The 27,241-nt window shown below is 38.4% G+C and overlaps 1 protein-coding gene across 1 annotated transcript; it reads right to left on the bottom strand.

Moving 5' to 3' along the window:
- Positions 1-1,138: 1,138 nt before the first annotated feature.
- MAP9 (microtubule associated protein 9) lies at positions 1,139-26,549 on the bottom strand. The gene is made up of 13 exons (XM_036240801.1): positions 26,421-26,549; positions 25,671-25,755; positions 24,436-24,756; positions 18,143-18,372; positions 14,894-14,987; positions 11,935-12,176; positions 9,212-9,282; positions 7,984-8,152; positions 6,736-6,825; positions 5,248-5,409; positions 4,985-5,130; positions 4,675-4,807; positions 1,139-1,261 (listed from the first exon to the last, which is right to left on the bottom strand). Exons 1-13 carry the CDS (start codon positions 26,493-26,495, stop codon positions 1,139-1,141), a joined length of 1,941 nt encoding a protein of 646 aa, XP_036096694.1. The 5' UTR covers positions 26,496-26,549.
- Between the last annotated feature and the right edge of the window lie 692 nt (positions 26,550-27,241).

Genomic DNA, 27,241 nt, shown 5'->3' on the forward strand with positions numbered 1-27,241 from the left:
TTGTAAAGATGAGAAATAACATCTGTAAGGATCCAGCAGCGAGGATCCAGCAAAGAGGATATAACAGGTGATTAATTGATAGTAACTGCTTATTCTCATCCAGCATTGCACTGCACCTTAGCTAAAGTATCACTTCAACTCTGAGAGCATTCACTTGGTCGGTGATAACTAGCTGACCAATTCAAGTATGAGTCCAATTTATACAAGAATATGCAGAGATCTAATAAATAAAAATTGGACATTTTCTACAAATTACCTTACCATACAGCTGTCTACTAAACACACGCTATAAGTCAGGATTAGTTAAGAGGAGAAAAGTTGTCCTTATCACCTTTATGGCTTTAGTTTGGAAAATAATGATAGTGATAATGACCTTGAACTCTTGTGGAATTTCCATAACTAATGTGTAAGTACATCACTACCATGGAATGGATATCTTTTGGTATCAATGAAATAATAAAGTGACATAGAATTTTAAAAGACAAATTTCAGAAGTCTGCTCATTATAAAGTGCCTATGATTATCACGTAAGCCTACAACAGAGATAGTTCATTCACATTAAAACATAACACAGAATTCTTAAATAAAATGCCTCAATGTTAGTGTTCTACTGAAATACTACCAAATTGACCAAATTTCTAGCTTGCACAGTGTAAATGCAACTGCTTTGAGCTAAAGATCAATTTTAGAAGAAATATTATATTAATACTCCCCAGCGACCATTCATTTAAATACCTGAATCTAGATGCACAATCACATATAAGCTCAATTTTATCTACAATTATTATACTTAGATGGTTTACTGTTCATTATTGGGAATAAACATAATTAATATACACAGCACAGTGAAAGTGACCACTGGTCACCTGACTATAAGAATCCTCAGGACATGATAAAGGGTCATGTATCTTAAAGGTAAGAGCAATCTGATGACTAACTTTTCGTTTGAGGCAGTTTATCTACAATTCAAAAAGCACTTTCAGTGGTTAAGCGCCAAAGCATCTTTTTCATGATCAGCAAAAGTGGCTGGAATTTAATTAAAATAGACTCTTTTAACTATAAATAACTTAACAAATAGTTTTAAATCTATGGCTAACATCATAGAAATAATAACTAAATAATGTAAGAAGTAGAATTATCAAAACACTTGAGAGAACACAGCTCTGCTTGGAGGGCTCCATGGAGGAAGGGCCTCATTTTCAAGAAAGGAATGACGTTTCTTTCCTTTCCGTTCAATTCTTTCCTGCCTTTCTTTCTTTTCCTAAAAAGAAAACAATAAATTTATATACATGTATAAACGGGACAAAATAATCCATTATAAGGCCCTCGCCAGGTAGCTCAGTTGGTTAGAGCATCATCCTGACCGCCGAGGTTTCAGGTTCGATTCCCGGTCAGGGCACATACAAGAAGCAACCAATGAATGAATGAATAAGCGGAACAACAAATGGATGTGTTTCTCTCTCTTTCTGACATCAATAAATGAAAAAAATAATAATCTGTTATAAGATATTTAAATGGCATTTCCTAGTTTAATTGGTTATAAAGGTATTAATAGAAGCTAGGTAATATTAATAATTTATAAGCCTACTGTATTAATACACCACTTAATTTTTTAAACATTAAAAGTGATATTTTAAAAGAATTATGTAAACCAGGAAAAAAGACCTGTAATTCCATAATTCAAAGACAATAATTACTGTAAGTTTGTGATCACTTTCTGAGAACAGGTTCTCAGAAATAAACTTATAGGGTGCAAAAGTTGACTACGCCACAGCAGCAAGGAATAGTTCAGATTTTTTACAAATAATAAAAATTGAGCCTCGTGTTTCTTTGCTTATTGGTTTATTGATTTTAGAGAGAGATGAAAAGAGAGGGAGAGAGATGGAAACACTGATGAGAGAGAACATCGATTGGCCTCCTCCTGCATGACCCCCCTGGGGATTTGGCCCACTCGCTGGGCATGTGCCCTGACTGGGAACTGAACTGGTGACTCTTGGTGCATGGGTTGATGCTCAACCAGAGCCACATTGGCCGGACTTATGCTATATTTTCTATTGCAACTTCCTTTTTTTAATTCATCATATTTCTAAGATTCACCTACATGGAGTTGTGGCTCTAGTTCCCCAATGTATAGAATTTCATCATATCAACATATCACAATTTATGAATCAATTGTTGTGTGAAGACATGTTCTCATTTCCCCCTGAACAGAAATAATGCGGCTATAAACACCCTTGTTTATTCCTTGTGCTTGTAAGTCAAGATATGCTCTCCATGTATATGTGTAGGAGTGAAGTTGCTCATTTGTAGGGAAAGAATATGTTCAACTCTGCTGGAAAATGTATTCTCCAAAGCAGCTGTAGGAATTCACCCTCCAACCAGCACCTACACTTTTTATTTTGATATATTAATGCTTTTAAATTTAGTATTTCTTTTGTTATTTCTTATAACACCTTAAGGTTTTAAAAAGCCTCTCTTTACCATGTGATTTGATAGATAATACATTTTATTTCATTTTAGTTCTATTGTTTGGCATTTTATATTTAACACTTTAATTCTTTTGGAGTTTCTATTGCTGTAAGGAATTCTAAGTGATTTATGTGAAAATGTCACATAAATAATCCCAACTGTTTTTTCCTTGAATTCATTAATTAGTGTTACTCTGCTACACCTATAGCACATCCTTACTTGAATTAGGTTCTAGGGTGGCCTGTGGGTCCATTATTCTACTGGTACTATACTGCTTCAATTTGTATTTATTCACTCAACTGTTGAGCACTGAGATCCTACTTAGGGTCAAGCAGTATACTGGGCACCACGTGTAAAGTTATTATAAAATCCAAATACACAGATACAATCCTTCTCCCTAGGCAACTTGTAAAATAGACAGTTAATAAACAAAAAAACAGGCAATTCAAATTATTTGAATTTTTATAAAACATGTAAACAAACTGTTGTGCTTGCTAAAGACGAAAAGGGAGTACTTTCTAAGATAAGCGGATTCAGGAAAAGTCATTGGAACAAAGACAGTGGAAAGTTGGTAGGAGAAGCCACCCGCGATGTGCATGAAGACAGCATCACGCTCAGAGGACAGGTACGGGCCTCTGGAAAGGGGGAAAACACTGGGCATGTGAGCGGACGCAGAGACCCGGTGTGAATAAAAGCTGGTGGAAGATGGGAGAGGGGCACCAGATGAGAACAAAAAGTAGGTGAGCCCTGGCCGGTTTGGCTCAGCGGTTAGAGCGTCGGCCTGCGGTCTGGAGAGACCCGGGTTCGGTTCCCGCTAAGGGCACGTGCCTCGGTTGCAGTTTGTCCCGGGCCCTGGTTGGTCGTGCGGGTGGCAGCCACTCGATGTGTCCCTTCACGTCGATGTTTCTCTCTCTCTCTCTCCCTCCCACTCTATCTGTACAAAAAATGGAAAAATACCCTCGGGTGAGGATAAAAAAAAAAGTAGGTGAGTAAGATTATGAGGCCATGCAGGCCATGGTAACCGTTAGGACACAGGTGGGAAAAGAGAAGTCAACAAGTGACTCAGAAGAATATATTACTTATTTAAAAATTAATAATGCATATTTATATTGATATTTTAAAATGGAAACCAGTATTCGATAGCAATGAAAAGTAACTATAAACATAAGTATACTGAAACAAATAAGAAATATAAAAAACAAAGAAAAATAAATAAAATCTCTCCCCAAATTCATTTGATTTCTTTCATTAAAAAATACCTAAACAGCCCTGGCCGGTTTGGCTCAGCGGTTAGAGCGTCGGCATGCGGTCCTGAGAGACCCGGGTTCGGTTCCCGCTAAGGGCATGTACCTCGGTTGCAGTTTGTCCCCGGCCCTGGTCGGTTGTGCGGGTGGCAGCCACTCGATGTGTTGTCCCTTTCACATCGATGTTTCTCCCTCTTTCTCTCTCTCCCTTCCACTCTACCTGAACAGAAAATGGAAAAATGTCCTCCAGTAAGGATAAAAAAAAAAAAAAAATACCTAAACAACCTGGCCAGTGTGGTTCAGTGGATTAGGGTCAACCCATGGACTGAGAGGTTCCGGTTCGATTCCCAGTGAGGGCACATGCCCGGGTTGCAGGCTCGGTCCCCAGTAGGGGTTGTGCAGGAGGCAGCCAATCAATGTTTCTCTCACATCGATGTTTCTTTCTCTCCCTTCCTCTCTCTAAAAAATCAACGAAAACACGTTAAAAAAAAAATCCTAAACAAGACCTTCTCTTTGAGTTCATCAGAAAGATCAAAGGAGAAAAAAACGTAATAACTTTCTTACCATTAAGTTCAGTGTTAGTGTGTGTCATGACCAAGTTCCATCTCTTATAATCTGGCGAACCTTCAGTAGTCAGCTTTCTGTGATTTTAGATGTGAAAATCATTGCAAAGGAAGAATATGTGTGACTGGCTAGGTAATTAACTGTGGGGATGCAGGTAAGGAAGAACATTATGACTGAAGTTTTAAGCCTGAACGCTTTAGGGAATAGTGGAAGCATTGATAGAAATAAGTAAATCAAAGAAATATGACATATGTAGGAGAAGAGAATGAATTCAACAGGGTATCTTCCAGACAGAAATAGTCAATAGGCAGGGACAACTAGAACTGAAATTAGAGACAGAAATGTCACCCAAAAAGTACATTTGAAAGATATGAGTGCATTAACAAACAAAACCTACCAGCCACTTTTCATATTCATCAATAGCTTGTTTATCTTTATCCTTTTTCTCAGCTTTTTTCAGTTCTTCTTTTCTTTTCTCACTGATTTTCTCTTTTCCCTTTTCTTTGAAAAGAGCTTCCTTTTTCTCATTCCTATGTAGGATAGCATAAAACACTGGAAAGTTAAAGGAGAACATATAATAAAAATTTTCCTACTATATTTTTGCAATAATGAGATTGAGATGCATTAGTAAGTATCAAGTGAATAAGTTTGAAAAATCCTAGTGTTATTAATTAAAATCTATCAAAATACTTCTTATTTGGGATTACCACTTCTCCACAGCGGTTAGGTTGTCCCTCCTCTTCTCAGCAATAGCTTCCTCCTCCTTCTGTTTCTTGGCTCTTTCATATTCTTTCTCCTTTTTATTTTTCTCTCTAAGATATTCCATCTTTTTTTCTTTCCATCTTTCAAAAGCCTGAAAAAGTTCAAAATGGTTTTCGGCTTTATTGTAAAATCAGTAAAAACACAGTCAATCACTAATTTAGATTTTAAATATGTGAAAATAATTAAGACGTTTAAAGCTGTCAGATACTTGTTGTGCTTCTTCTTTCCTCGCGGCATTTTCTTCTTCGGTTTTCTTCTTGTTTTTGTCTTCGAGCCTTTTTCTTGCAGCTATTTTCTTAGCTTCTTTTTCCTTCATAGCCTTCCAGGCCTCAAACGATGCTAAGGCTTCTTCTCTCTTAGCAGCTCTTTTCTGTTTTGGAGAAACAGTAGACAGTTATGTGTATGTACAAATAGCTAGACAAATATAGCTGAATACATACACATATATATTTATCTTTAGTTTCCTCAAAATGCATCGTATATAGAAATGATGTTCCAAAGCAGATCATGTATTTAAATGGTTTATGCAAATTAATTTATGGAAAATTTATTCTGAATTATTACTTGCATTTTAAAATGTGCAGTGCATTTATTTTTTAAGTGTACCGCACAAACTTTTTCAAAGTAGACTGACTGTAACAGGCTCAGTGGTACTGTAAAATGTTTATAATAAAATATTTAAGTAAAAGAAAAACAGCAAAGTACTACGCTTGTCTGAGTAAGGGAATTTGGCCACATCACACAGTAAGCTGCAGATCTCTGCTTTGAACAGTTTGGACTGATATCAAAGCATAACATTCTTACTACATAAACATATTCCGAATGCTGAACGCGTGTGGCAGGCTGGAAAATATGTAGGTGAGTGGATAGCAAGTATGTTATTATGTTACTTATTTCAATCTAATCTCATAATATCCTGTGCTTGCCTTAATACTGGCTAACGTGAAATGATATAAAGACTTATGGAGATAACATAATTTAGAAGCAGAAGGACTGCCTACCTCACTGAGTTGTGAAGATCAAATGAGAAGTGTCTGGCACTGACCACGGCAGTAAGATGCTGCCAATGTGTTCTCAGGTGTGTGCGGCACGCCCCCTGCAGGCCTGCTCCTTACAGCATTGTGCATTTGGGGAACATGCTTCTTTCTAAATACATTTTAGTGCTAGACAGCATAACGTTTTGTGTTGGTTTTTTTGTTTGTTTGTTTTTTCAGGGCTTTGATTTTAGAAGATGGGAAAGAACTGAGCATGTTATAAGATGTGAGTCAAGAGCTCAGGTACAGGGTTGGTCTTAAAGATACATATGAAATCCAAGTTAGAAAGAGGAAAACTGAAGGTTATTGCTGAGGACCCTATATATTCTTGGCCAAGTTGTAAGATTAAAATCAGTTTTTAAGAGTGAAGTAGGTAGGTGTTCACAAGCAATATGGTCATAATCAGTAATGCCAAAGCTATTCCACACATATAAAAAATAAAAACCTCTGTGTATCTATGTTTTCATGTAAAACAGTTATAACATACTTATATCAACCAAAAATGTATCAAGTTCCAGTCAAATAAAATCAGAAATCAATTCTTTTATATACAGGTTATTTTGCCATTTAAAAAAACAGTAAATTTAGAAGTATTAAATACTCAGAGATATTTCATTGACTTAAGAATCAAGAATATTTTTCACTTCTGTATTTCAGAATACCTGTTCATTTTGGATCCTTAAGTTTTCACTTTCGATCCTTTTAATTCTGTGCTTTTCATTTATATATATTTTTTTCTTTTCTAACCACTCCTGTAAGAACAAGAAAAAAGCTATGATATTCGAAGTTTCCCAAATGAATTTGATTCTTATCTACTTCTGAAATATTTGATTAAAATTTTAAAAAGCAAAACAGAATTTATAAATTCTATATAAACTAGTATCATTTCTTCTGATAATGTTCTTATATATAAAGATGAGAATAGCCCTGGCCAGTTTGGCTCAGCGATTAGAGTGTTGGCCCGCGGACCAGAGAGGCCTGGGTTCGGTTCCCACTAAGGGCATGTACTTCGGTTGCAGTTTGTTCCCGGCCCTGGTTGGGGTTGTGTGGGTGGCAGTCACTCGATGTGTCTCTCTCACATCAATGTTTCTCTCTCTCTCTCTTCCTCCCTCTCTCCCTCCCGCACTATCACAGGAAAAATACCAAAAAAAAAAGATGAGAATTAAGAAAATTGCTATTTTTCTTAGTATTAACAATAGACTTCAAAGATTAAATATAATAGTAACATATATGAACATTCTTCTCTGAAATTCACATGTACTGCTTTTCAAAGTTTATTATTCTGTATGACAAAAAATATATAATTGTGAAAAAAATTAAGAAATCTTAATTCAAATATAAACTCTAAAAAAAATGTAAAACTTTGTATGTTCATAACAATAAAAACTTAAAGAGAAAAAATATAAAAACATATACAGACTTTAAAAATATTTCTTCTTTTGCTATATTTTTATAAATTGCCATGGTATATTTCTTTCTTTAAAAACTATGGTGATCACCCGGCTGGTATGGCTCAGTACAGTGAGGATCATCCCATGGACTGAGAGGTCCCATTTAGATTCCTGGTCAGGGCATGTGCCTGGGTTTCAGGCTCAATCCCCAATAGGGGGTATGTAGGAGGCAGCCGATCCATATTTCTCCCTCACATTGATGTTTCTATCTCTCTCTCCTTTCCTCTCTCTCTAAAAAGTCAATTAAAAAAACAAAACTATGATGATGAATTAAGCAAAGCTAAGAAGGGAATAATTTTGCAAAAAAAGGTTTTGGATTGTGCAGGTGTTGTAAAGGAAAATCAATCCCAATAAATTAAATATTAAATCATCATTATTGACAAGGTCATGTTATGCCTTGATAAACAGATAACCTTATGTGATTAGTTGTTACAATTGATTTTGTTTTTTACTTTTTACCTGATAAACAGCTGCCCTTATGTTATCGGCTCTGTCAGGTTCTATGTTCTGTTTCTGTAAGGGCTTCTGGTCCAAGACTTTCAAAGTCCCTAAATAGTGAGAAGAGGTAGTTTTCGACGGAGTTCTCCTTACAGAATTAGAATTCTTCAAAAATTCAGAGGTCATTAATCTGAAAAGATCCAAATAAATCAAGATAAAATGTTACAACTGCACTTGGTAGAAAGATTTCTTAGAATTTACAACTACTATATTTGAAAATTACATTCTAACTTAATAAATTATAATTGCTTTGAAAATGATGTATAGTCTTTTCTTAATATACAGAGAAAATTAATTACATTCAACATAATTTAAATTTTATAACTTCCAGTCATATAGCTGGAAAATAATTGCTCTTTTTAGGTATTTGTAAGTAGAGCATGTTAAAGAAATCTGGATTGTATCTCAAGTTAGGTGGGGGGAAAAACAATATTAATAAAGTAGGTTTTAATAGTTTCTTGTGTTATTTTGTCACATAAACCATTCTAAATATAAAGTAAGAATCTTATCCTCTACTTCAGGGTTGGTGGAAAAATCTGGCCTGCCATCTGTTTTGGTAAATAAAGTTTCTGCAACACAGCTAGCTACATTCATTGATTCACATATTGTCTATGGCCGCTCCCTGGCTGCCGCAGAACTGAGGAGTCACAACCACGGCTGGATGGCCCACAGGGCCTGACAAACACACTCACTGGCAGCTTACAGAGACTGTTTGCTGATCCCTGTTCTTGTTGATTAATGATCATTTCATTAATGATCATTTAAAAGATTCCTGAGATTTTAATTAGCATTTATATTATCAGTGTTTAGTAAGACAACTTAGTCCATAGAACCTCAAGGCTTTGAGTATAATTTTTCATGTGTTAGTAAAAGACACTTAATAGAGAAACATAATGCTGGACCTCAGCTTTATGACCACTTTATAGCTACAGTCGCAGGAAAAACAGGAAAAAGAAACTCTATCCCAGAAGCAACGTAGAGTGTGGAAAATCCTTTTCGATTCCTTTTTATTATAGAACATAACCAACTGAGGGGTTTTATCGTGAAGAAACTACTCCATTTGTCTCATGAGATGGAAATCAAGAGACAATCAAGTAACACTGAATGCAATTTACTTTACAAAAGTTCAATGAAAACTAACTTTGTGGAATGTAAACCCATAAGTCAGAAATAATGGTAACTTTATTACCTGCCCGAGGCACTGGATGCTCTATTATTTGTGGACTTTTTATTCTTCATATTTCTATCTTCGATTGTTTTCTATTAAACAGAAAAAGCCAGAGATGAATTATTCACCACAACCAGCACAGAGGTCAAAATGTCAGTAGTAAACAAATGTTTCTTAAACTTCTACTAGGGGTCAAGTACACTGGAATCAAAGGATATTACATTTTAGAGAGGGTTGGCGGACAGTAAAAAGACAAACAGATGTGACTCATGAAAGGGTCCAGTGACAGAGGTGAGGGAGGGCCTTCCTGAGGGCTTGACCTCAGAGCTAAGAAAAACGAAGAGTCGGAAGGAGCCACTAGGGCTGTGGAAAGAAGGAAGCAGTCAGGGCTAAGGAAGCAGTAAGCAAGCCGGAGAAGGGAAAGAGCTCGGCAACTCCGAGAAACAGAGAAAGGTGAATGCTGCTAAGCACAGTGAGCAGCAGGGAGCGGGGCCAGTACACAGTCAGAGACGCGTCCCTGGGAATCTTGAGGAAGGGGTAAGGAGTCTGCATTTATTTGCATGATGAGAATCCAAGAAACAGAATGGTTTGATTCAGAATCCTTCGCAGCAGAATGATTTGATTCAGACTTAAGAAAGATCACTCAGCCCTGGCCGTTTTGGCTCAGCGGTTGGAGTGTTGGCCCGCGGACCAGAGAGGCCCGGGTTCGGTTCCCGCTGGGGGCACGTACTTCGGTTGCAGTTTGTCCCCGGCCCCGGTTGGGGTTGTGTGGGTGGCGACCACTCCAAGTGTCTCTCTCATGTCGATGTTTCTCTCTCTCTCTCTTTCTCCCTCTCTCCCTCCCACTCTATCTCAAGATGAATGTAAAAATGTCCTTGGGTGAGGATAAAAAAAAAAAAAAAAAGATCGCTCAGTAGTGATTAAGAGCAAAGCCAAGAATAAATTCAGTCATAAGAAATATGTTGTGATTTTACTTTTTATGATCATACATAAGTTACCTGTTTTCATTTAGAATTACCTGTTATACATTTCTAAGATCCTGTCTATAAATTCCAGAATAAACTCCTTCCTGTTTAGGAATAACTTTTCTTCTCTATACAGACAGATGGGTGCTAGCGTTACAGATGCAAACATATGCCTACTTTGGCATCAGTGTTTTTTCCCAAGGAAGGTGGTTAAGGACAGTATATCTGAAATAAGGTTTAATGAACCCTCTCTATAGATTTCAATAAAAAGCTCATATTCTGTATCATAAGAAAGCCCTATTCAACCACAAGTGTTCAGCTAGCACTGTCATCTTTCCCAATAAAAAATACACATAGCCACCAGCTAACTGCAGCTGTAAGAGACTAAATTCAGAAGAAATAAAGACTAAAAATGCTATGCCATACATTTTTAAATATAGCACTCTGGGGCAATACAGTAGGAACAAGTAATCCTACACACCACAGGTTTGGTTCTCAAGGTTATAATAAAAATGTTTCTGATAATGACCCTGTCCATCCATTTTAATAAGTATGGATATGGATAAACATTTCTTCTTAAAGATTTTCATTAAAATTTATAAAATGTTTAAAAATGATATCCAAATAAATAACTTTCAAAACCTTGGAAATTGTTCCAGATGGCTGCATTTTTTGCCCAGCCTGTATAGCTCAGTGGTTGAACATCGACCCATGCACCAAGAGGTTGCTGGTTTGATTCCTGGTCAGGGAACATGCCCAGGTTGTGGGGCACGCAGGAGGCAGCCAACTGATGTTCTCTCTCATCGATGTTTCTTTTTTTTTTTTTATCCTCACCCGAGGACATTTTCCCATTTTTTTGTTCAGGTAGAGTGGGAGGGAGAGAGAGGAACAGAGAGAGAGAGAAACATCGATGTGAAAGGAACACATCGAGTGGCTGCCATCCACACGACCGACCAGGGCCGGGGACAAACTGCAACCGAGGTACGTTCCCTTAGCGGGAACCGAACCCGGGTCTCTCAGGACTGCAAGTCGACGCTCTAACCGCTGAGCCAAACCGGCCAGGGCTCATCGATGTTTCTATCTCTCTCTCCCTCTCCCTTCCTCTCTCTCTAAAATCAATAAAGAAAAAAATAAAATTAAATAAAAACAAATGATATCCAAAAAAATAACTTTCACTAATTAAAACCTCGTAAATTGTTCCAGATGGCTGTATTTTTAAATGAAGGCCTATAGAAGTCTATTTACTTATGGTTATGTATTTCTGAGATATCTAAAAGTATATTATGATCATATACTTCTGATAATTTTTTTATCCTCACCCAAGGACATTTTTGCATTTATCATCAGATAAAGCAGGAGGGAGAGAGGGAGGAAGACAGAGAGAAACATCGATGTGAGAGAGACACATCAACTGGTTGCCACCCACATGGCCCCAACAGGGGCCAGGGACGAACTGCAACCGAGGTGCGTTCCCTTAGCAGGAACCGAACCAGGGACTCTTTGGTCTGCAGGCTGAAGTTCTAACTGCTGAGCCAAACCAGCCAGGGCTACTTCTGATAATTTTTATGAAATAAAAGGTTTTATTATATTCATTGCAATCTTCCTTGAAGTTAAAATTCTATTGAATTAAATAAGAACCACCTGACATTAGGGTACCACCATTGAAAGATGAGTGTTCCACAGATAACTGAGAAATACCAAACATGGAAGACAAAATATTTAGAAGTTGTATTCTGAGTTTTAAGCTATAGTATAAAAGGTATAATTTTATATAAATACCTCTGCAGATTCAGTTGCCTTGATAGATCTTAAGTTATGCTGAGATAGTGGTGGATCAACTGTTAAGTCATCATTCATAATCAGTTCAGGTTTCTCCTTTTTCTCTTCAAGGTCATCAGTAGCCACTTGCCCTTCCTTGGTTTTCTCAAGTGCAGTAGTAACAAAATCTATCAAAAATGAATTATCTTCATTTTTGGCTGATTTCAAGGAAGGATGGCTTTCAGTGAATTCTTCATTCTGATCTATTTTGAGACAGAGTAACAGCACTAAAACGCCACTGTAAATTAATAAGGTGGATAACCGATTCATTTGCTTTCCACTAGATGACATTAATCCCTTTGTCTTGCAAAATAAAGTATGAAGAAAACTATCACATTCAACTTGAATAAACTTTTTTTTCCAAAGTGATCTACAAAAGAGAAAATGGTTACTCAATCTAGTAAAACATCTGGCATACCTAACATGTTGAAAAAAATATCACATTAGTAAATAGAATGGAATAACTACCCTACACCAAAGACACACCGAAAGCACTTGTATAAACTCGGTAAGTCAGATGGCGATATCTGTTCTCTTCACAAGCCGCCTGTTTCTTAGCTGGAAGAAGAGGCTGTGTAAGTAGGAGGCACACATCTCTATGCTACAATTACTAGCAGTGCAGATGAAAAATTGTGTAGATGCAAGGAGAACCAAAACTTAATGTAACTCTAGTAGCATCCAGTCCACCACACAGAGAATACGACTACCCTCTGAAGAGTCTTATTCCCACTAAGACACGGTGTTGCCTCTGATACCAAGGGGCACTGAAGGCAGGCCTACAACTTATCCTCCCAGTGCTCCAAGGGGCAGGTTCAAAACGTGAGGATTCAGTTTTGCTTTTATAGATTTGCTTCTATTATTCTTTTTTATTTATTTTTTAAATTTTTTCTTCTTTACTGTTTTTTAGTGAGAGAAGAAGGGAGAGGGAGAGAGATGAAAATATCGATGAGAGAGAACATCGATTGGCCGCCTCCTGCGTGCCCCCCACTGGGGATCTGGCCCACAACCTGGGCATGTGCCCTGACCGTGAATTGAACTGGTGACCTCTTGGTGCATGGGTTGATGCTCAACCACTGAGCCACATGGGCTGGGCTTAATATTTTTTTCTTTATTGATTTTTAGAGAGAGGAAGGGAGAGGGAGAAAAAGAGAAACATCATACTTCTATTATTCTAATTCTACAAGACTTCGGAATTCTCAACAGAAAGAAATCAGAGCTTTCTGAGTTGGTCACCAACTTTCACTTCCATTGGGATCCACCTACTGGGCAAACCTGTATCTTACTGTCAATGCCTTAATTCTGCTGCCTTCATTACAGCCGTTTCTTAACTTAGTTTGAGGTATGCTAGATTTAAAGGTCACTTTATAATTAGTTATACATTCACATTTGGAGAGCATGTATGACTCAAAGTATCATTAATGGATTCTTTACACATGCTGGTCAGTGTACTCAGTGAAACTAGGGCTATGGAGCCAAAGAGTCAAATTACGGCTCTATCGCTGGCCTTCGGTATGTTTCCTAATATCTTCGTATTTCAGTTTTTCTCATCGGTAAAATGACAAAAATTATACTACACAGTAATCACTTAATAAATGTTAATTACCGAGCCCAGCCGGTGTGGCTCAGTGGTTCAGTGTTGACCCATGCACCAAGAGGTCACCAGTTTGATTCCCAGTCAGGGCACATGCCCAGGTTGTGGGCCTGATGCCCAGTGTGGAGCATGCAGAAGGCGGCCAATCAATGTTCTCTCTCATCAATGATTCTATCTCTCCCTCTCCCTTCCTCTCTCTCTAAATTCAATAAAGAAAAAACAATTTTTTAAAAAATGTTAATTACCCACCCAGTCCTGGAAACAGCTATACCTTTAGCTCTCGTTAAACTATATGTCATAGAACTAAAAAAAGAAATAATGTTAGCAACTCACAGTCACACTCACTATGTGTTTACTAGGTACTGGTCAAAGTACTTTACACGTATTATTAACCCACTGAATTCTTACAACCACCCTATGAGGTAGGTTACTCTTATTTTCCCCATTTTAAAGATCAATATATAGCCAGGCCAGTGTGGCTCAGTGGTTGAGTATCGACTCATGGTTGCTGGTTCAATTCCTGGTCAGGGCACATGCCCAAGATGTGGGCCAAATCCCCAGTGCGGGGCATGCAGGAGGCGGCCAATTGATGTTCTCGCTCATCAATGTTTCTATCTCTCTCTCCCTCTCCATTCCTCTCTCTCTTAAAATCTATAAAAAAATTTTTTAAAAGATCAATATATAGGGTGAGAGAGGTTAGTTACTTGGTTCATGGAGTTGTGCCTGGATTCCAATCCAGCTTAGTCTCACTCTAGTAGCCCACCTAACCATTATGCTGTACTGCAGGCTACTGCAAAAACACATACAGAATAACAGTTCACCGTGCATGATCATTCTGCTGGGCCGAGAGCTGGGCTAGTGGCTAAAATGCAGAGTATGACTTAATTTTCATAATAGCTTTGAGACTGCAGCTGGGAAAGTTGAGGCACTGAGAGATTAAGTTCTGCATCTCAAATCACATGGTTAGTAAATAGCATGCTTGGTATTTAAACTCAGGCACACACAACCTGTACTATTCCTGTAACTACGTAAAGTACAGGGGTAGGCAAATGTAGGTTTACAGTTGTGAGGATGAGAAACAGTTTATTCTTGCATTATTATTTATTTGTATTACAATTGTGAACCTACTTTTGCCCTCGTCTGTATTGTTTCATTTTTTTTTTGTGGTACGTGCCCCTACCAGGAACCGAACTCAGGACTCTCTGGTCCGCAGGACGATGCTCAACCGCTGAGCCAAACTGGCCAGGGCTGTATTGTTTCTTTTATGAATAGAATTTATAAAATTATAAGCGATAGCATTCACAAGATATAAAAATCTAATATAATCACCTTTTATAGATGTTTTTTCCTCAGATCCTGGTGAAAAGGAATCTTCAAGATTTTCTTTAAGGGATGATGATGATAAACTTGTTAACCATGGATCCTGCTTAAAATTTAAAAAAAAGTTCAGTTCTCAAGATTTATGGAAGACAACAGCATTATTAAGACTATTTCATAACTCTGAAATCTGCATTACTAAGAGTTTACTGCTGAAACACCAAAAGTTTGTTAAACTAACAGAGGCTAATATTGCTTTACTTTCCAGCCTTGGTGTTTTGATCATTAAAAGGGGTCACCAGAGAGCTATTCTAGTTCTTTTTGTTGTTGTTAATCCTCACCCAAGGATATTTTTTCCATTGATTTTTTTAAAGAGAGTAGGAGGGAGGGAGGAAAAGAAAGTAAGAGAGAGAGAGAGAGAGAGAGAAAGACAGAGACATTGATGTGAGAGAGACAAATTGATTGGCTGCCTCCTTCATGTGCCACTGGGGACTCAAACCTGCAACCCAGGTAACATGCCCTTGACCAGGAATCAAACCCACAACCCTCTGGTCTGTAAGCTGATGCTCTAACCACTGCACCACGCCGGCCAGGGCTATTCTAGTTCTTCAGTGGACGCCTCTACATTTGTTTTTACCAGTTGCTAAAACTTCTACTGCTCTAAAGTCAAATCTCATAAATATTTAAGATCAATATTTGATATCTATTTCTCTAGTTTCCTAAGACAGTAGGTAAAAATCTTTACTTTCAAACAAATATTACTAGTCATCTAAATAAAAGCAACAAATATTACTAGTCATCTAAATGAAAGCAATTATAAAACCAAGTACATAGCTACTTACAAATATTTGAGATTTGCAAAAGTACAGATTTCACATACTTCAGTTTTCCTCAAAATTTTAAAAATTACAACTAAAATGAAGTAATTGTATTTGTGTGTCTAAACCAAATATTTCTTTATAGGACAGTAATCTAACCAAAAAGTGATGATATGATAAAGTAAGACATTTGCTCTTGTTGCAAAATAAATGAATTTTCATTTTTTCTATGGTATTTTCTGGGAACAAAGAAAATTATGTCCAAAGCAATAGACAGAGACCACCTGGGAAAATGGCAGAAGGGCTGACACACTGGAGCAGACTTGAGAGACAAAGCTCTGCCTGAGGGGATTTGTAATGTGGTAGCTTTTTGCCTCGGGGCCTTCTGCCATGGTGTGGTTCCTTAGAAGGCTGCGGCCTTACTGAACTGGCTTGGGGTGGGGGAGAGGGTCAAAGGCCAGAGTTTAGGTCTAGAAGATCAGAGAATATGTTTGGTTCATACACAGAGGGCATAAAGCCCAAAATCTGCATATAAAATTCACTGAGCCCTGGCCAGCTTGGCTCAGTGGTTAGAGCGTCGGCCTGCGGTCCGGAGAGACCCGGGTTTGGTTCCCGCTAAGGGCATGTACTTCGGTTGCAGTTTGTCCCCGGCCCTGGTTGGTCGTGCGGGTGGCAGCCACTCGATGTGTCCCTTCACGTCGATGTTTCTCTCTCTCTCTCTCTCTCTCCCTCCCACTCTATCTGTACAAAAAATGGAAAAATATCCTCAGGTGAGGATAAAAAAAAATAAAATAAAATTCACTGAAACCCTTGGCTCACATATTCATGGCATGGGAGGGTCTCAGAGGGTCCTGCAACGTCACAGCAGCTAGAAACTGGGAGCACTAAGCGAGGTTTTAGTCCACATTCCTGATCACAGTAGCATGATGGATGAGGCAGTATATGGAGCTCTATTATTACAAGGTTTCTATATTGAATGTGAAATAATATAGTATCAACTCTGAGTAGACTGTGATAACTTACAGATGCATCTTGTAGTCCATAGAGAAACTACTAAAACTAGAATGCAAATGGGTATAGCTGAAAATGCAAGAGAGGAATCAAAACAAAAAATTAAAACTATGTAATTAACTCTTTTAAAAAGGCAATAAAGGAGTTCTAGAGAAACAATAACAACAATATCAATTAAGAAACAGACAAAATAAATAGAAAACAAACAGCAACCAATCGGCCCTAAGTGTACTGACATTAAAACTAAACACTCATAAATGGTCTAATGGACTCATAAATGGACTCCCATTAAAACGCAGATTGTGAGACTTAATAAAAACATGACATCAAACTGTTATCACAAGAGAGTCACTTAAAGAAAAAGACACAAATAGTTTGAAAGAAAAATGACAGAAAAAGAGTTCCCAAGCAAACGCTAGTCATAAAAAAGCTGACATACCAGACAAAATGTAAGGCCTTATAAACTCCAGAGACCGAGAGTAACCATGTTGGACTGTTTGAACATACAGTTCCTAACTGAAAGGGGGTCATGGTAAATAGTCATATCCTAGGCCTGTGGCTTCCTTGATAAAGGCCAATCTTTACCTTAGGTGAGCCTGTCTACTGTCTTTGCATCTGAGATAAGGTATCTTTGAAATGTCAGGGCAATATCCTTTTCCAGATCCTCAGGGCGCACCCACCTCACCAGAGCCAGAGGCCACAGAACCCCTCTGTTATTTGTTTCCTGAATACCGTCCCCAGGTGCTGTAAATGTTAATTATTCACTACCCTGTACCCACCAATGTCTGTTTTACTTTCTCTCCAGTCCCAGAGACTTCCCTGCTTTGCTTTCTCCTACTCCCTCATCTACCATCAGTGGATTTCACGGGACCCTCCTAACCTCCTCCTTTGAATCTAATGTATAAGATAAGCTGTGAAACTGCCCTTCTTCAAAGCATTTTCTCAATCTGTTGAGATTTTGCTTCCTGGCAATCATCGCCAGTTTGGTTCAAATAAAATTCTCTACAGGTTTAGACGTTTCGTACATCAATACCATAAATTACATATCTCAAAGATAAATAATATAAATTCTTATAATTAAAGATAAAAAAAATATTGCATAGACTCAAAAGGGCAACTTGTTTTTTCACATTTTACTTTCTCTGAAATCAGATGATTATAAGTACTGGTGTGTCATGGCTTATTCTCTCTTGGCAGTAAACAATATGCTATCTCTTCACTATATCTTCCAAATGATGGAGTTTCCGACTCAATGGAATACAGTATATTGAAGAAACAAAACGTTAAATCATTTCCTTATCAACTGCTGAAGAAAACATGTCACACACACACACACACACACACACACACGCACAAAGATTCTCTCTCTCATGATTAGGTGCAAAGGCCTGAATTCGAGAACACAGCCCAGCAGTTCAGCTGGGGTGCTAACCTCAGGATCAAGGTCTTCAGAGGACGCTTTTTTCTCAGCTTCTCGCTGTCTGTCATTTGGCCCCAGGAGGGACGAAGATGCAGAATGTGTCTCTCGTTGGTCACAGAGGGCGGTTTCTTTCTCTTCTCCTGGCCCACCTTTGTCCTCCCTGAGGCTGTGCCTTTTCAACAGGCTCCGAGGTCGAGGTGAGGGTGTAAAGTGGTTTTCTGCTTCAAGGCTGCTACTGTTTCCTGCTGAAAAATAAAATGCTCTAAGGTGGGGGTACAAAAAACGACCATGGCTTCCACTGCACGCCCAGGCGCCACCACCCGTCCCTCCTGCGCCCATGCACGCGGCTGTCTGTCCTGGAGCCCAGAGGAAGCCCACAACCCTTCTGGACACAGAGCTCCACGGAGAAGTGACAGTTCATGGTCCAAATTTCAAACAATAGCTGCCATCCTGGAAGCAACTAGTTTACTTTCGTTTTGTGAGGAGTTAGCTCCTCAACATTATGAATTCTCATAGCATTCAAAAATTTAAAAATGCCCGGCCAGTGTGGCTCAGTGGTTGAGCACTGACCCATGCACCAGGAGGTCACCAGTTCCATTCCCAGTCAGGGCACATACTCAGGTTGTGGGCCTGATCCCCAATGGGGGGCATGCAGGAGGCGGCCAACAGTGTTCTCTCTCATGGATGTTTCTGTCTCTCTCTCCCTCTCCCTTCCTCTCTCTCTAGAGTCAATAAAGAACAAAAAATTTTTTTTTCAAATCTTAAAAAAACAAAATTGAAAAAAACAAAACAGAACCGTGTCCTATACAATGCGGGGGGCTCATCTATCAAACCTTTATTGAGTCCCTGCTGTCGGGCCCTGTACTCATTACTCACATTCCTGGACCTCATAATCAAGACTGTGACAATGGTCCTGTCCAAGGACTTGACAGGTGGGGAAGGGGGCCGATTCTAAAGAAATCAATCACAAGACCACGGTACGTGCCGCTACAAGTATGGAGAGGATGCAGCACAGGGGACAGACTGCCAGCTCTCACTGGAGGGTCAATGAAGAACTCCATGATGTGAGTTGTTCTCTGCATTCGTGAAACTTCTCGAGCAGTTATTAAAACAGCTCAGTTACTATTTCAATTGCTTCTAGGTTTAAAACAACAGTCTCTGGACGGTACACTTCCAGCCCTCAAAACATGATTAAGAAAGTTTCTATATAAACTTTTGGCCTAAAGTTTACCTGTTACGCATATTCATTTCTCCAGTGTTCTACCAATGCATTCTTCGGACAAAATTTCAAAGCTGGACTAATTGACACCTTCCTCCTTGCCACGTATAAATGGGCTTATGAATGCTGCTAGAAGGCTCCACAGCCATACCAGTTGTTACCAATGTAAATGTTTCATTGCCAAATTTAGCTACACCCTGTATGTTCAATCCAAACTCCGAGAGTCATCCTAGCTTCCTCCCTCTGTTCCCCCATGTCCAAGCATCACTGTATCCTATTGATTCTACTTCCTAAATCTCTCTCTCATGCATCTCACTTTCTACACTCCTGCTGTTAGCTCCTCGTCCATGCTTTACTCAGTGACTGTCTTAGTGATACTTATAAATGAAAATCAGATCACATCTCTCCTCTACACAAAAGTCAATGGCTCCTATCATACAATCCTACAGAATACAAGCTTAATTGCCTATGAACATCACAGAAGCTTTTATGGTCCTGTCTCTGGCTACTTGTGTTGTCTCATCTACTGAACACCCATTTTACAATCTGTGTTCCTGACATGCAGAGATGATGACTGTTCTGAATCAATGTCACAACCCTTCCTACTACCATACCCAATGGTCCCTCTGCCTAGAATTTTGGCTTCCTGCTTCTCCTCCTGACAAATGCTTGCATGTCTTTTGAGGCACAGGTTAAGCAGAATGTTGAATAATGCATGAAAAGGTGTTGAGTCAGTTTTTATTTCTATTGTGGTAAGAACACTTAACATGAGATCTACCCTCTCCTTAAATTTTTAGGTGCACAATACCTGTTGTTAACTAAAGGCACAGCGTTGTACAGCTGATCTCTAGAACATATTCATCCTGAAACTTTGTATCTGTGGATCAGCAGCTCCCTTTCCCCTCCCCGAGCCCTAGGCAATCACTGTTCTGCTCGGTGTTTCTATAAAGTTGATTATTGTCATATCTCATATTTAAATCTTGGCTCTGACTCATTAGCATTGTAAACTTACACAAGTCATTTAACTTCCACTACTTTGGTTGCCCATTGGTAAAATGGGCTAAGAATGAATTCCTGAGTTGCCTGTGGGACCTGAACGAGATTCTATATACGAAATGCACAGCACAGTGCCTGGTACCAGGCAATGCTCAGGGACCATTCACAACTGTGTAAACATTTCTTCTTTCTCTTTTTGGTTTTCCTATCACGTCTGTTTTCTTTGAGGTGGTCTCTCTTCCTCTCCAGCACTGTGATTGTGGTCACAGTTTCTCCTCCGTCGCTCAGTGGGAAGGGTGGGCGCTTGGTGCACACTACCACCCCCCGTACAGCTATCACAGAAGCTTCACCTCCCCTGCCCACAGCAACCAGTCGGCAGGTCAGTGCTTTTCTCTTTGGAGTCGGAGGAGATGCCTTTAAGGTTGTGGAGCTGAAAAGATGCGATATGAAGACTGCTAGTGGCCCTCTCCCCTGTATGAGACCAAGACACCAAGTGACAGAAAAACAGGCCCAAGGGATGGGTGGAGTCCCTGGGGCAGTGACAGGGGCAGGAGGAGGAGATGAGGGGGTCAGGGGGTCAGGGAGGGAGGGCAGAGTGCAGAGAGAGAGTCCAGATGACACAGAAGTACCGAGTCTCTGAACTTCATCACACCTAAGGCAAGGTCTTCGGACATCCATGCTCAGTAAGGTGATAAACTCTCCTTTCCACTGGAGTTTGTTGCAGTTGGGTCATCTGCAACCAAGAGTCCTGATTACGGGTACTATTATTGTCCCAGTTACTGCCTTTGTCACCATCTCGTCTAGGAAGCCTTCCTGATGCCCTCAGGTAAACTTAGGTGTCCACCTTCCCGTGAGATTCCTACTGTCCCTTTTGTACACTTCCCCACCAAACTGTAGTCTTTGCTGTGGTCTGAATGTTTGTTTACCCCCAAATTCTTAGGCTGAAATCCTAACCCCAAAGGTGAGCATATTAAGAGGTAGGAACTTTGAGAAGTAATTAGGTCATGAGGGCAGACCCTTCATGAATGGGCTTAGTGTCCTTATAAAAGAGGCCTTAACCCCTCCAGCCACGGAAAGATACAATGGGAGGTCTGCAAGCGGAGGGCCCACCTGATGCTGCTAGCACTGTGGCCTCAGACTTGTGTCTCCAAAACTGTAAGGAATGGGTTTCATCTGTAGATTGCATTGTGTTCAACACCAAAAGTCAAATCTCCTTCCATCACCACATGATGTCGTATTCTTAGTAACCACCACAGTGCTCATAACATGGTGTATTCACAATAAATATGTGCGAATAAATATCTGCTTATGAGTGGAAGTTAAATAATAAAATGAATCATAAAAGCCTTTATAGAGTGCTGAATTTATGCCAAGATGGTTCTAAACACTTCAAATACATGAACTCATTCAAATGCTTCAAACCCCTAATGGTGGTTCAACTATTATCCCCATTTTATAGATAAATAAAATGAGCCAAAAAGAGGTGCTGAGCCCATGGTCATAAACTCCAGTTTGTTTAATTAAAGCAGGAGCACCCACACTCTAAAGTTCATGACTTTGGTCATGTTACTGTTAAAATAAAAACGACACACCCCATAAAAATTATTTTCTACAATCACTACCCAGCTGACATTTGCTCACGAGGACAAACAAGAACAAAGGAAACTTTCAGGTCCTAACATTTTTATAAAGCATTGATTACTACTCAGCAACATCTCACCACATTAAAAACATTAAGTTCAAAACCTTGTACGAAAAAGTCTGAAAATTAAGAGGATAAAGCTAAGCTCATGAACCACATCCCTTCTTTCATGAATGAGTCATTCATGTTTTTATTTACATATCCAATGACTACTTAATGAATTGTATATGCCAGGCACTATCTTAGGACCGTTAGCCTCAAATTTTTTGCTTTAGTCCAAAGAACCTGGGAATAATGACTTTAATATATTTTATACCAAAATGCTACTTCTAGTATTGTCAAATTTTTAGAAAGAAAAAAAAAGTTTGTATATTTTCAAAATGCAATATTTTATAATCAAATGTAAAAGATTACCTATATTGGTAATTATTTTTATATTATATATCTTGAATAGCAAATGGCTAATGATTATTTAAAAATATATGCCCAGCCAGTGTGGCTCAGTGGTTGAGCATTGACCCATGCACCAAGAGGTCACCAGTTGGATTCCCAGTCAGGGCACATGCCGAGGTTATGAGCCAAATCCCCAGTAGGGGGCATGCAGGAGGCGGCCAATGCATGTTCTCTTTCATCGATGTTTCTATCTCTCCCTCTTCCTTCCTCCCTCTCTCTCAAATCAATAAAGAAATTAAAGTGTGTATATATATATACACACACACACACATATATAGTACTGCACATTTGTGTATAGCACTTAGAATCTAGGTGCCATCTTGTGGTTAAAATACAATATTTCTATATTCATTTTAACTCACCACAGGTTAAAAAAAGAAAAGGTATTAAGTTGGTTTATTATTGCTGATTATCTATCATACGGTTATAGTTATATACTTCTACCTGTAGAACTTTTACCTTTTATATGCTCATACTTTCTCATTAGCCTAATAAAAAGCTTTTAAGAATCAAGACAAATAGAATAAATATAATCCACAAAAATAGATTTCTAAGCTCAAATAAGACTAGAACACTTCCTACTTTAGCCTTCTTAAAGAGTCACTATGCATCTTTATTAACAGCTTTCAGAAGTTCTCTCATAAATAAATCAGTTTAAGTTTTCTATAACTCTGTTTTCCCCATAATACCAATGGACAACCTATGGAATGGACTTGGGGAATGGTGACCTACTGGATTATTTACCAAGTTTGCTTATGATTCCTTCTCTCCATTTTTTAAAAATTGTATTCAGCACACTGGGAAGGTGCATTTTAGCAAGTGACTTCTGTTTCATATGCCTTGTGCTCACAACTTTGTTGCATTTTGCAGTTTATTACACGTGAATCAACTGATTCTAAAACAATTTTGTGGGATGGGAAGAGCAGGTGTTTTCCTCCTCCTCAGGAGAACACTGGGCTGAGGTCACACATAACTAATAAATGGCGTTGTTGTTATTTTCAGTGTCCTGAACACTATTCTAGTATTCCTTGCTCTGCTCCTAGCCTGTCCTCATTTGAAAGTTAATGGGATTATGGGGGAAGAAGGAATGGCTCCCTAATACATGTGCAAAATAAAATTCTGTCTGACTGTACCAGTGATATCTACTATGCAAAGTATGTAATATTTACTGGTACAATAGTTCATGTTGATATAAAAGAAAGAGGTTTTTATGAAGGTTAACATCAAGTACTATGATTCCTATAAAACAGAAAAGAAAGAAGATTGGAAGACACAAAACCCTTAACCTTCCAAGCCCGTGATTCTGTGTGGTGGTCCAGGGGACCTCAGAAGGGTTGGTTCCTGCTTCACTCCATCTTCCTTCCACTGTGCCTAGAGCTCAACAGAATAGTGGAGAAACTACTGCAATCCCAGATCACACCAGGAGTTCACGCGCAGATAACTGAGTGGAACTGAATCTTTCCTAGGGAACAGAGAAACTGAATGGAACTTCCTCCTTCTAAAGGCAAGTTGGAGCTTTAAACAACAGAAACAACACCTCCCTTCAAATATATAAATGCCAAACAATATTCTGGAAAATGCTGGCACAAAAATGATCGTTTTAAGGACGAGTCCCAGTGCTGCTATAAGTGTAATCTGTATTACGAGAAGAATCAGAAAGGATGTCATTGCAGTCCCATCCCCAAAGACAAGATTGAGGCTCACAGACTGAAGCGAGGCTGGACCAAGGAGATTCAGGAGGCAGAGCTGTGGATGACCGAAGGTACTCCGGCCTTCTCTCATGCACCAGCCTAAATGCTAGACTAAACAAACCTCTGGACATCCGAATCATGGGTTTTCTCTGTGGTTTCATTATTTGGATTTAGTCTGTAACACTGAAAAGTGAAGTCTGATTTTTTTTCTTCTTAAATATTTACCAGCTACCATATGAAGGTATTTTGTGCCTGATTATCTTAAATTTTCAACAAATGCAGTTATCGTGTTCTAACAAATTACCTGAAGAGGTGGTTTTGACTGGAAGAAGTCTAGGTCTAGGCTTCATTTCAATTTTCTCCTTTTCAGTTGCCTGGTGTTCATCAGGACATTGAGGTAAGGGAGTCACAGCCCTGTCTTCCCCACCGCCCGGCGCCGCTCCCTCGTGGTTCTTGATGGAGCTGGCTGGCTCCTCTATCATCACGTCACTGTTTGGTTTCTTGGTTTTCAAAAAAGACAGTTTGGGAGAATTCTTTTCTTCATCATCTGATATATGAAAATCATTTATTGTTTTCTTGAGTGAATTTTCATCTATGGAGGTGTCAGAAAAATCGCCTAAGGAAACTGAAAAAAAAAAAAGGAAGAAAAACGTCTACGATCGTATATCTTAAAGATTGGAAAGTTACAGTAATCAAAAGATTACCTTAAAGATTAGAAATGAACAACTTAGGCAGTTTTTATTGGCATTTATAAAATGCAAATGTACATTTCATTAATTTATTCAAAACATACTTAACAAGTGTGAATAGTCAGGCATTGTACTTGCCCTGAGAAAAATCATCCAGAGTTTCTCAAAATAACAATTGGCCATGGGATATTTAGTTTTTGGACTATAAAACTTTTATATGTTAACAACTTCATTAGAGTTTACTATGAGAAGAGTCATACAGAATGTTAACCATCTAGCAATGATTAAATGAGTCATTCATTTAATCATAAGCATTATTCATTGAATCTTAAAGTATAACACAGTGAATTTCAAGTTTAGAGTCCTGTATGTTTACACTTAAGTGTTAATATTTTTACATAATCCAAAGAAACCAAATTAAATCATACCGGTACTGATACACTGAGTTTTTATAACTGTGTGCCTTATCACAGCCCAAAAAAAGAAAAATCTGATTTATAAAAAGCATTATAAAGTTTAGTTCTATAGGCCCTAGCTATTAACTCACTGTTAAGGCTCATAGGGTTTATCCTAAAATTGAACTTGGTTTATCACTGACAGGCAACGTTTTACTGCAAACCAACTGTCACTAAATTATATTTTTATATTCACATTCAGAAACAACCAAGGACAATCATACAACTTCTTGAATATTAAAAGTGGCTTTATACTCAATAAAAAGTTGGAAATCTAAAACTAGTGAATTCATAGATATGATTTTAGCATAAGTAATTTTTTTGGAGGAATGGCTAACTATAACTAAGAAAACAAAGAGAAGGAAAGGGGTTTACTTTTCCATATTCTCACATACCAATTTCATCACTGTCAAAGTCATCTGAGTATTCAGAACTCCTTTGTCTGGCTGAGCGAGCTGTAATTGCTTTTATTAGCTCATCCTGAAATGAAATAAATAAAATCAATTTCCACCCCAAAAAAAAATGGAGGACTCAAATTTAGAATTAATTATTTAAACAAATAGTGGTTGGTTAATAATTGCTTTCAAACTCAGGTTTTATGCATCCAACAATATTCACTGAAGGCCAACCTTATGCTAGGCACCTGAGTCCCCAGGACTCAAAGCAGCACATAGCAGATAAGATTACTCTCCACGTGGAGCTTACAGTTCAGTTGGAGGAGACATACAATACCAAATAAGATAACTGAGGGTACTTTTGTTTCTGGAGATTGCAGTAATGGATGTAATCAACGTTGCAAATTTAGAGGCCGAGTTCAAAACTATAGTGACTGGACAGAGAAAACTTTAATGTTGTTATGTTACAACAGGGAAAACCCATAAAACATTTATATAAAAATACTAACTTAAAGTTGCTATTCAACTTCCAAAAGCTGATTTAACTTTTAAGTTAGTAAGAACTTATCATTTGGTAGTCTTAAACACATAGAAGAGTTTGTAATACTAGAGCCCAAACACAAACATCTGCAAAATTTTAAAAGGAATGTAAGCCTTAATCCAGCTTTATATAGGATTTTTCCTAAAATCAGTTCAAATCCAATGTTCCTAACACAGTGTTTACTTGTAAAATCATTTTAAATACTTTACCTGGAAAGTGGTTCTTTTGGTGACTTTTGGACTCTTTGTATATGCCAAAGTTGTGCTAAAAACTTCACCAGACATAGTGCATGGGGTCTTTTCCTTTACTCCTTACCTTTATAAAATAGTTAATAAACTATAGGAATAATTCAACCTCTGATGGTGGCTGAAATACAAAAACAACAACAACAAAAAAACCAATTCAGACTCTTTTGCATCCTTGAGAATTTCTAATACTAAACTTAGTGTCCTCCTCCCAAGCCAAACAAAAACAAGAAAAGCACCATATGAACACTGAACTACATCTACACTTAACAATGAAGAATTCTTGTCAAAATATATCAAACCCTCATAAGCTTGTTTTTTAAAAAATATTCAAATTGAACTTATCCTAAAATAGTCTTGCAACAATATTTTAAGGACGAGCAAATAAATGACTGCAATAGATTAAGGGGATAAAATGCTGCCAATTAAACTACAAACTTTATCTCACCTTTTTTGCATTCAAAAATTGCAACACTGCCAACCAAACAGTCCTACTTATTTAAAAGGCTACTGAGAGGATTATCAGCATAAAACATAAATAAGTGTACCACCACACACACACACACACACACACACACACACACTTGCGTTCAGCCCCAGGGAAAGAAGATCACAATGCTAAACTGCAAATAGCGACGTTTTTTCTTCCAAGCCACTTTTCCCTCCTACAACAGTGTTAATGGGGTTAGAGAAAACGAAGCTCCGCGATGCGGGGTACTCAAGTCTGGACAAATGCGCCCATGAACGCCTCTCGCACTGGGGTCGGAGCCCGGGCCTCGGGCACC

This window comes from Molossus molossus, unplaced genomic scaffold (genome assembly GCF_014108415.1).
Source record: "Molossus molossus isolate mMolMol1 unplaced genomic scaffold, mMolMol1.p scaffold_m16_p_4, whole genome shotgun sequence".
NCBI lineage: Eukaryota > Metazoa > Chordata > Mammalia > Chiroptera > Molossidae > Molossus > Molossus molossus.

Bases quoted from the DNA above. Each gene is read 5' to 3' on its own strand.
- MAP9 (XM_036240801.1), bottom strand. From the start codon at position 26,495: ATGTCTGGTGAAGTTTTTAGCACAACTTTGGCATATACAAAGAGTCCA. The intron at 5,410-6,735 runs GTATTCTGAAAT...TCTCCAAAACAG, and splicing joins TAAGGATCCAAAATGAACAG to AAAAGAGCTGCTAAGAGAGA. The intron at 5,131-5,247 runs GTATCTGACAGC...GAACTTTTTCAG, and splicing joins GGAAAGAAGAAGCACAACAA to GCTTTTGAAAGATGGAAAGA.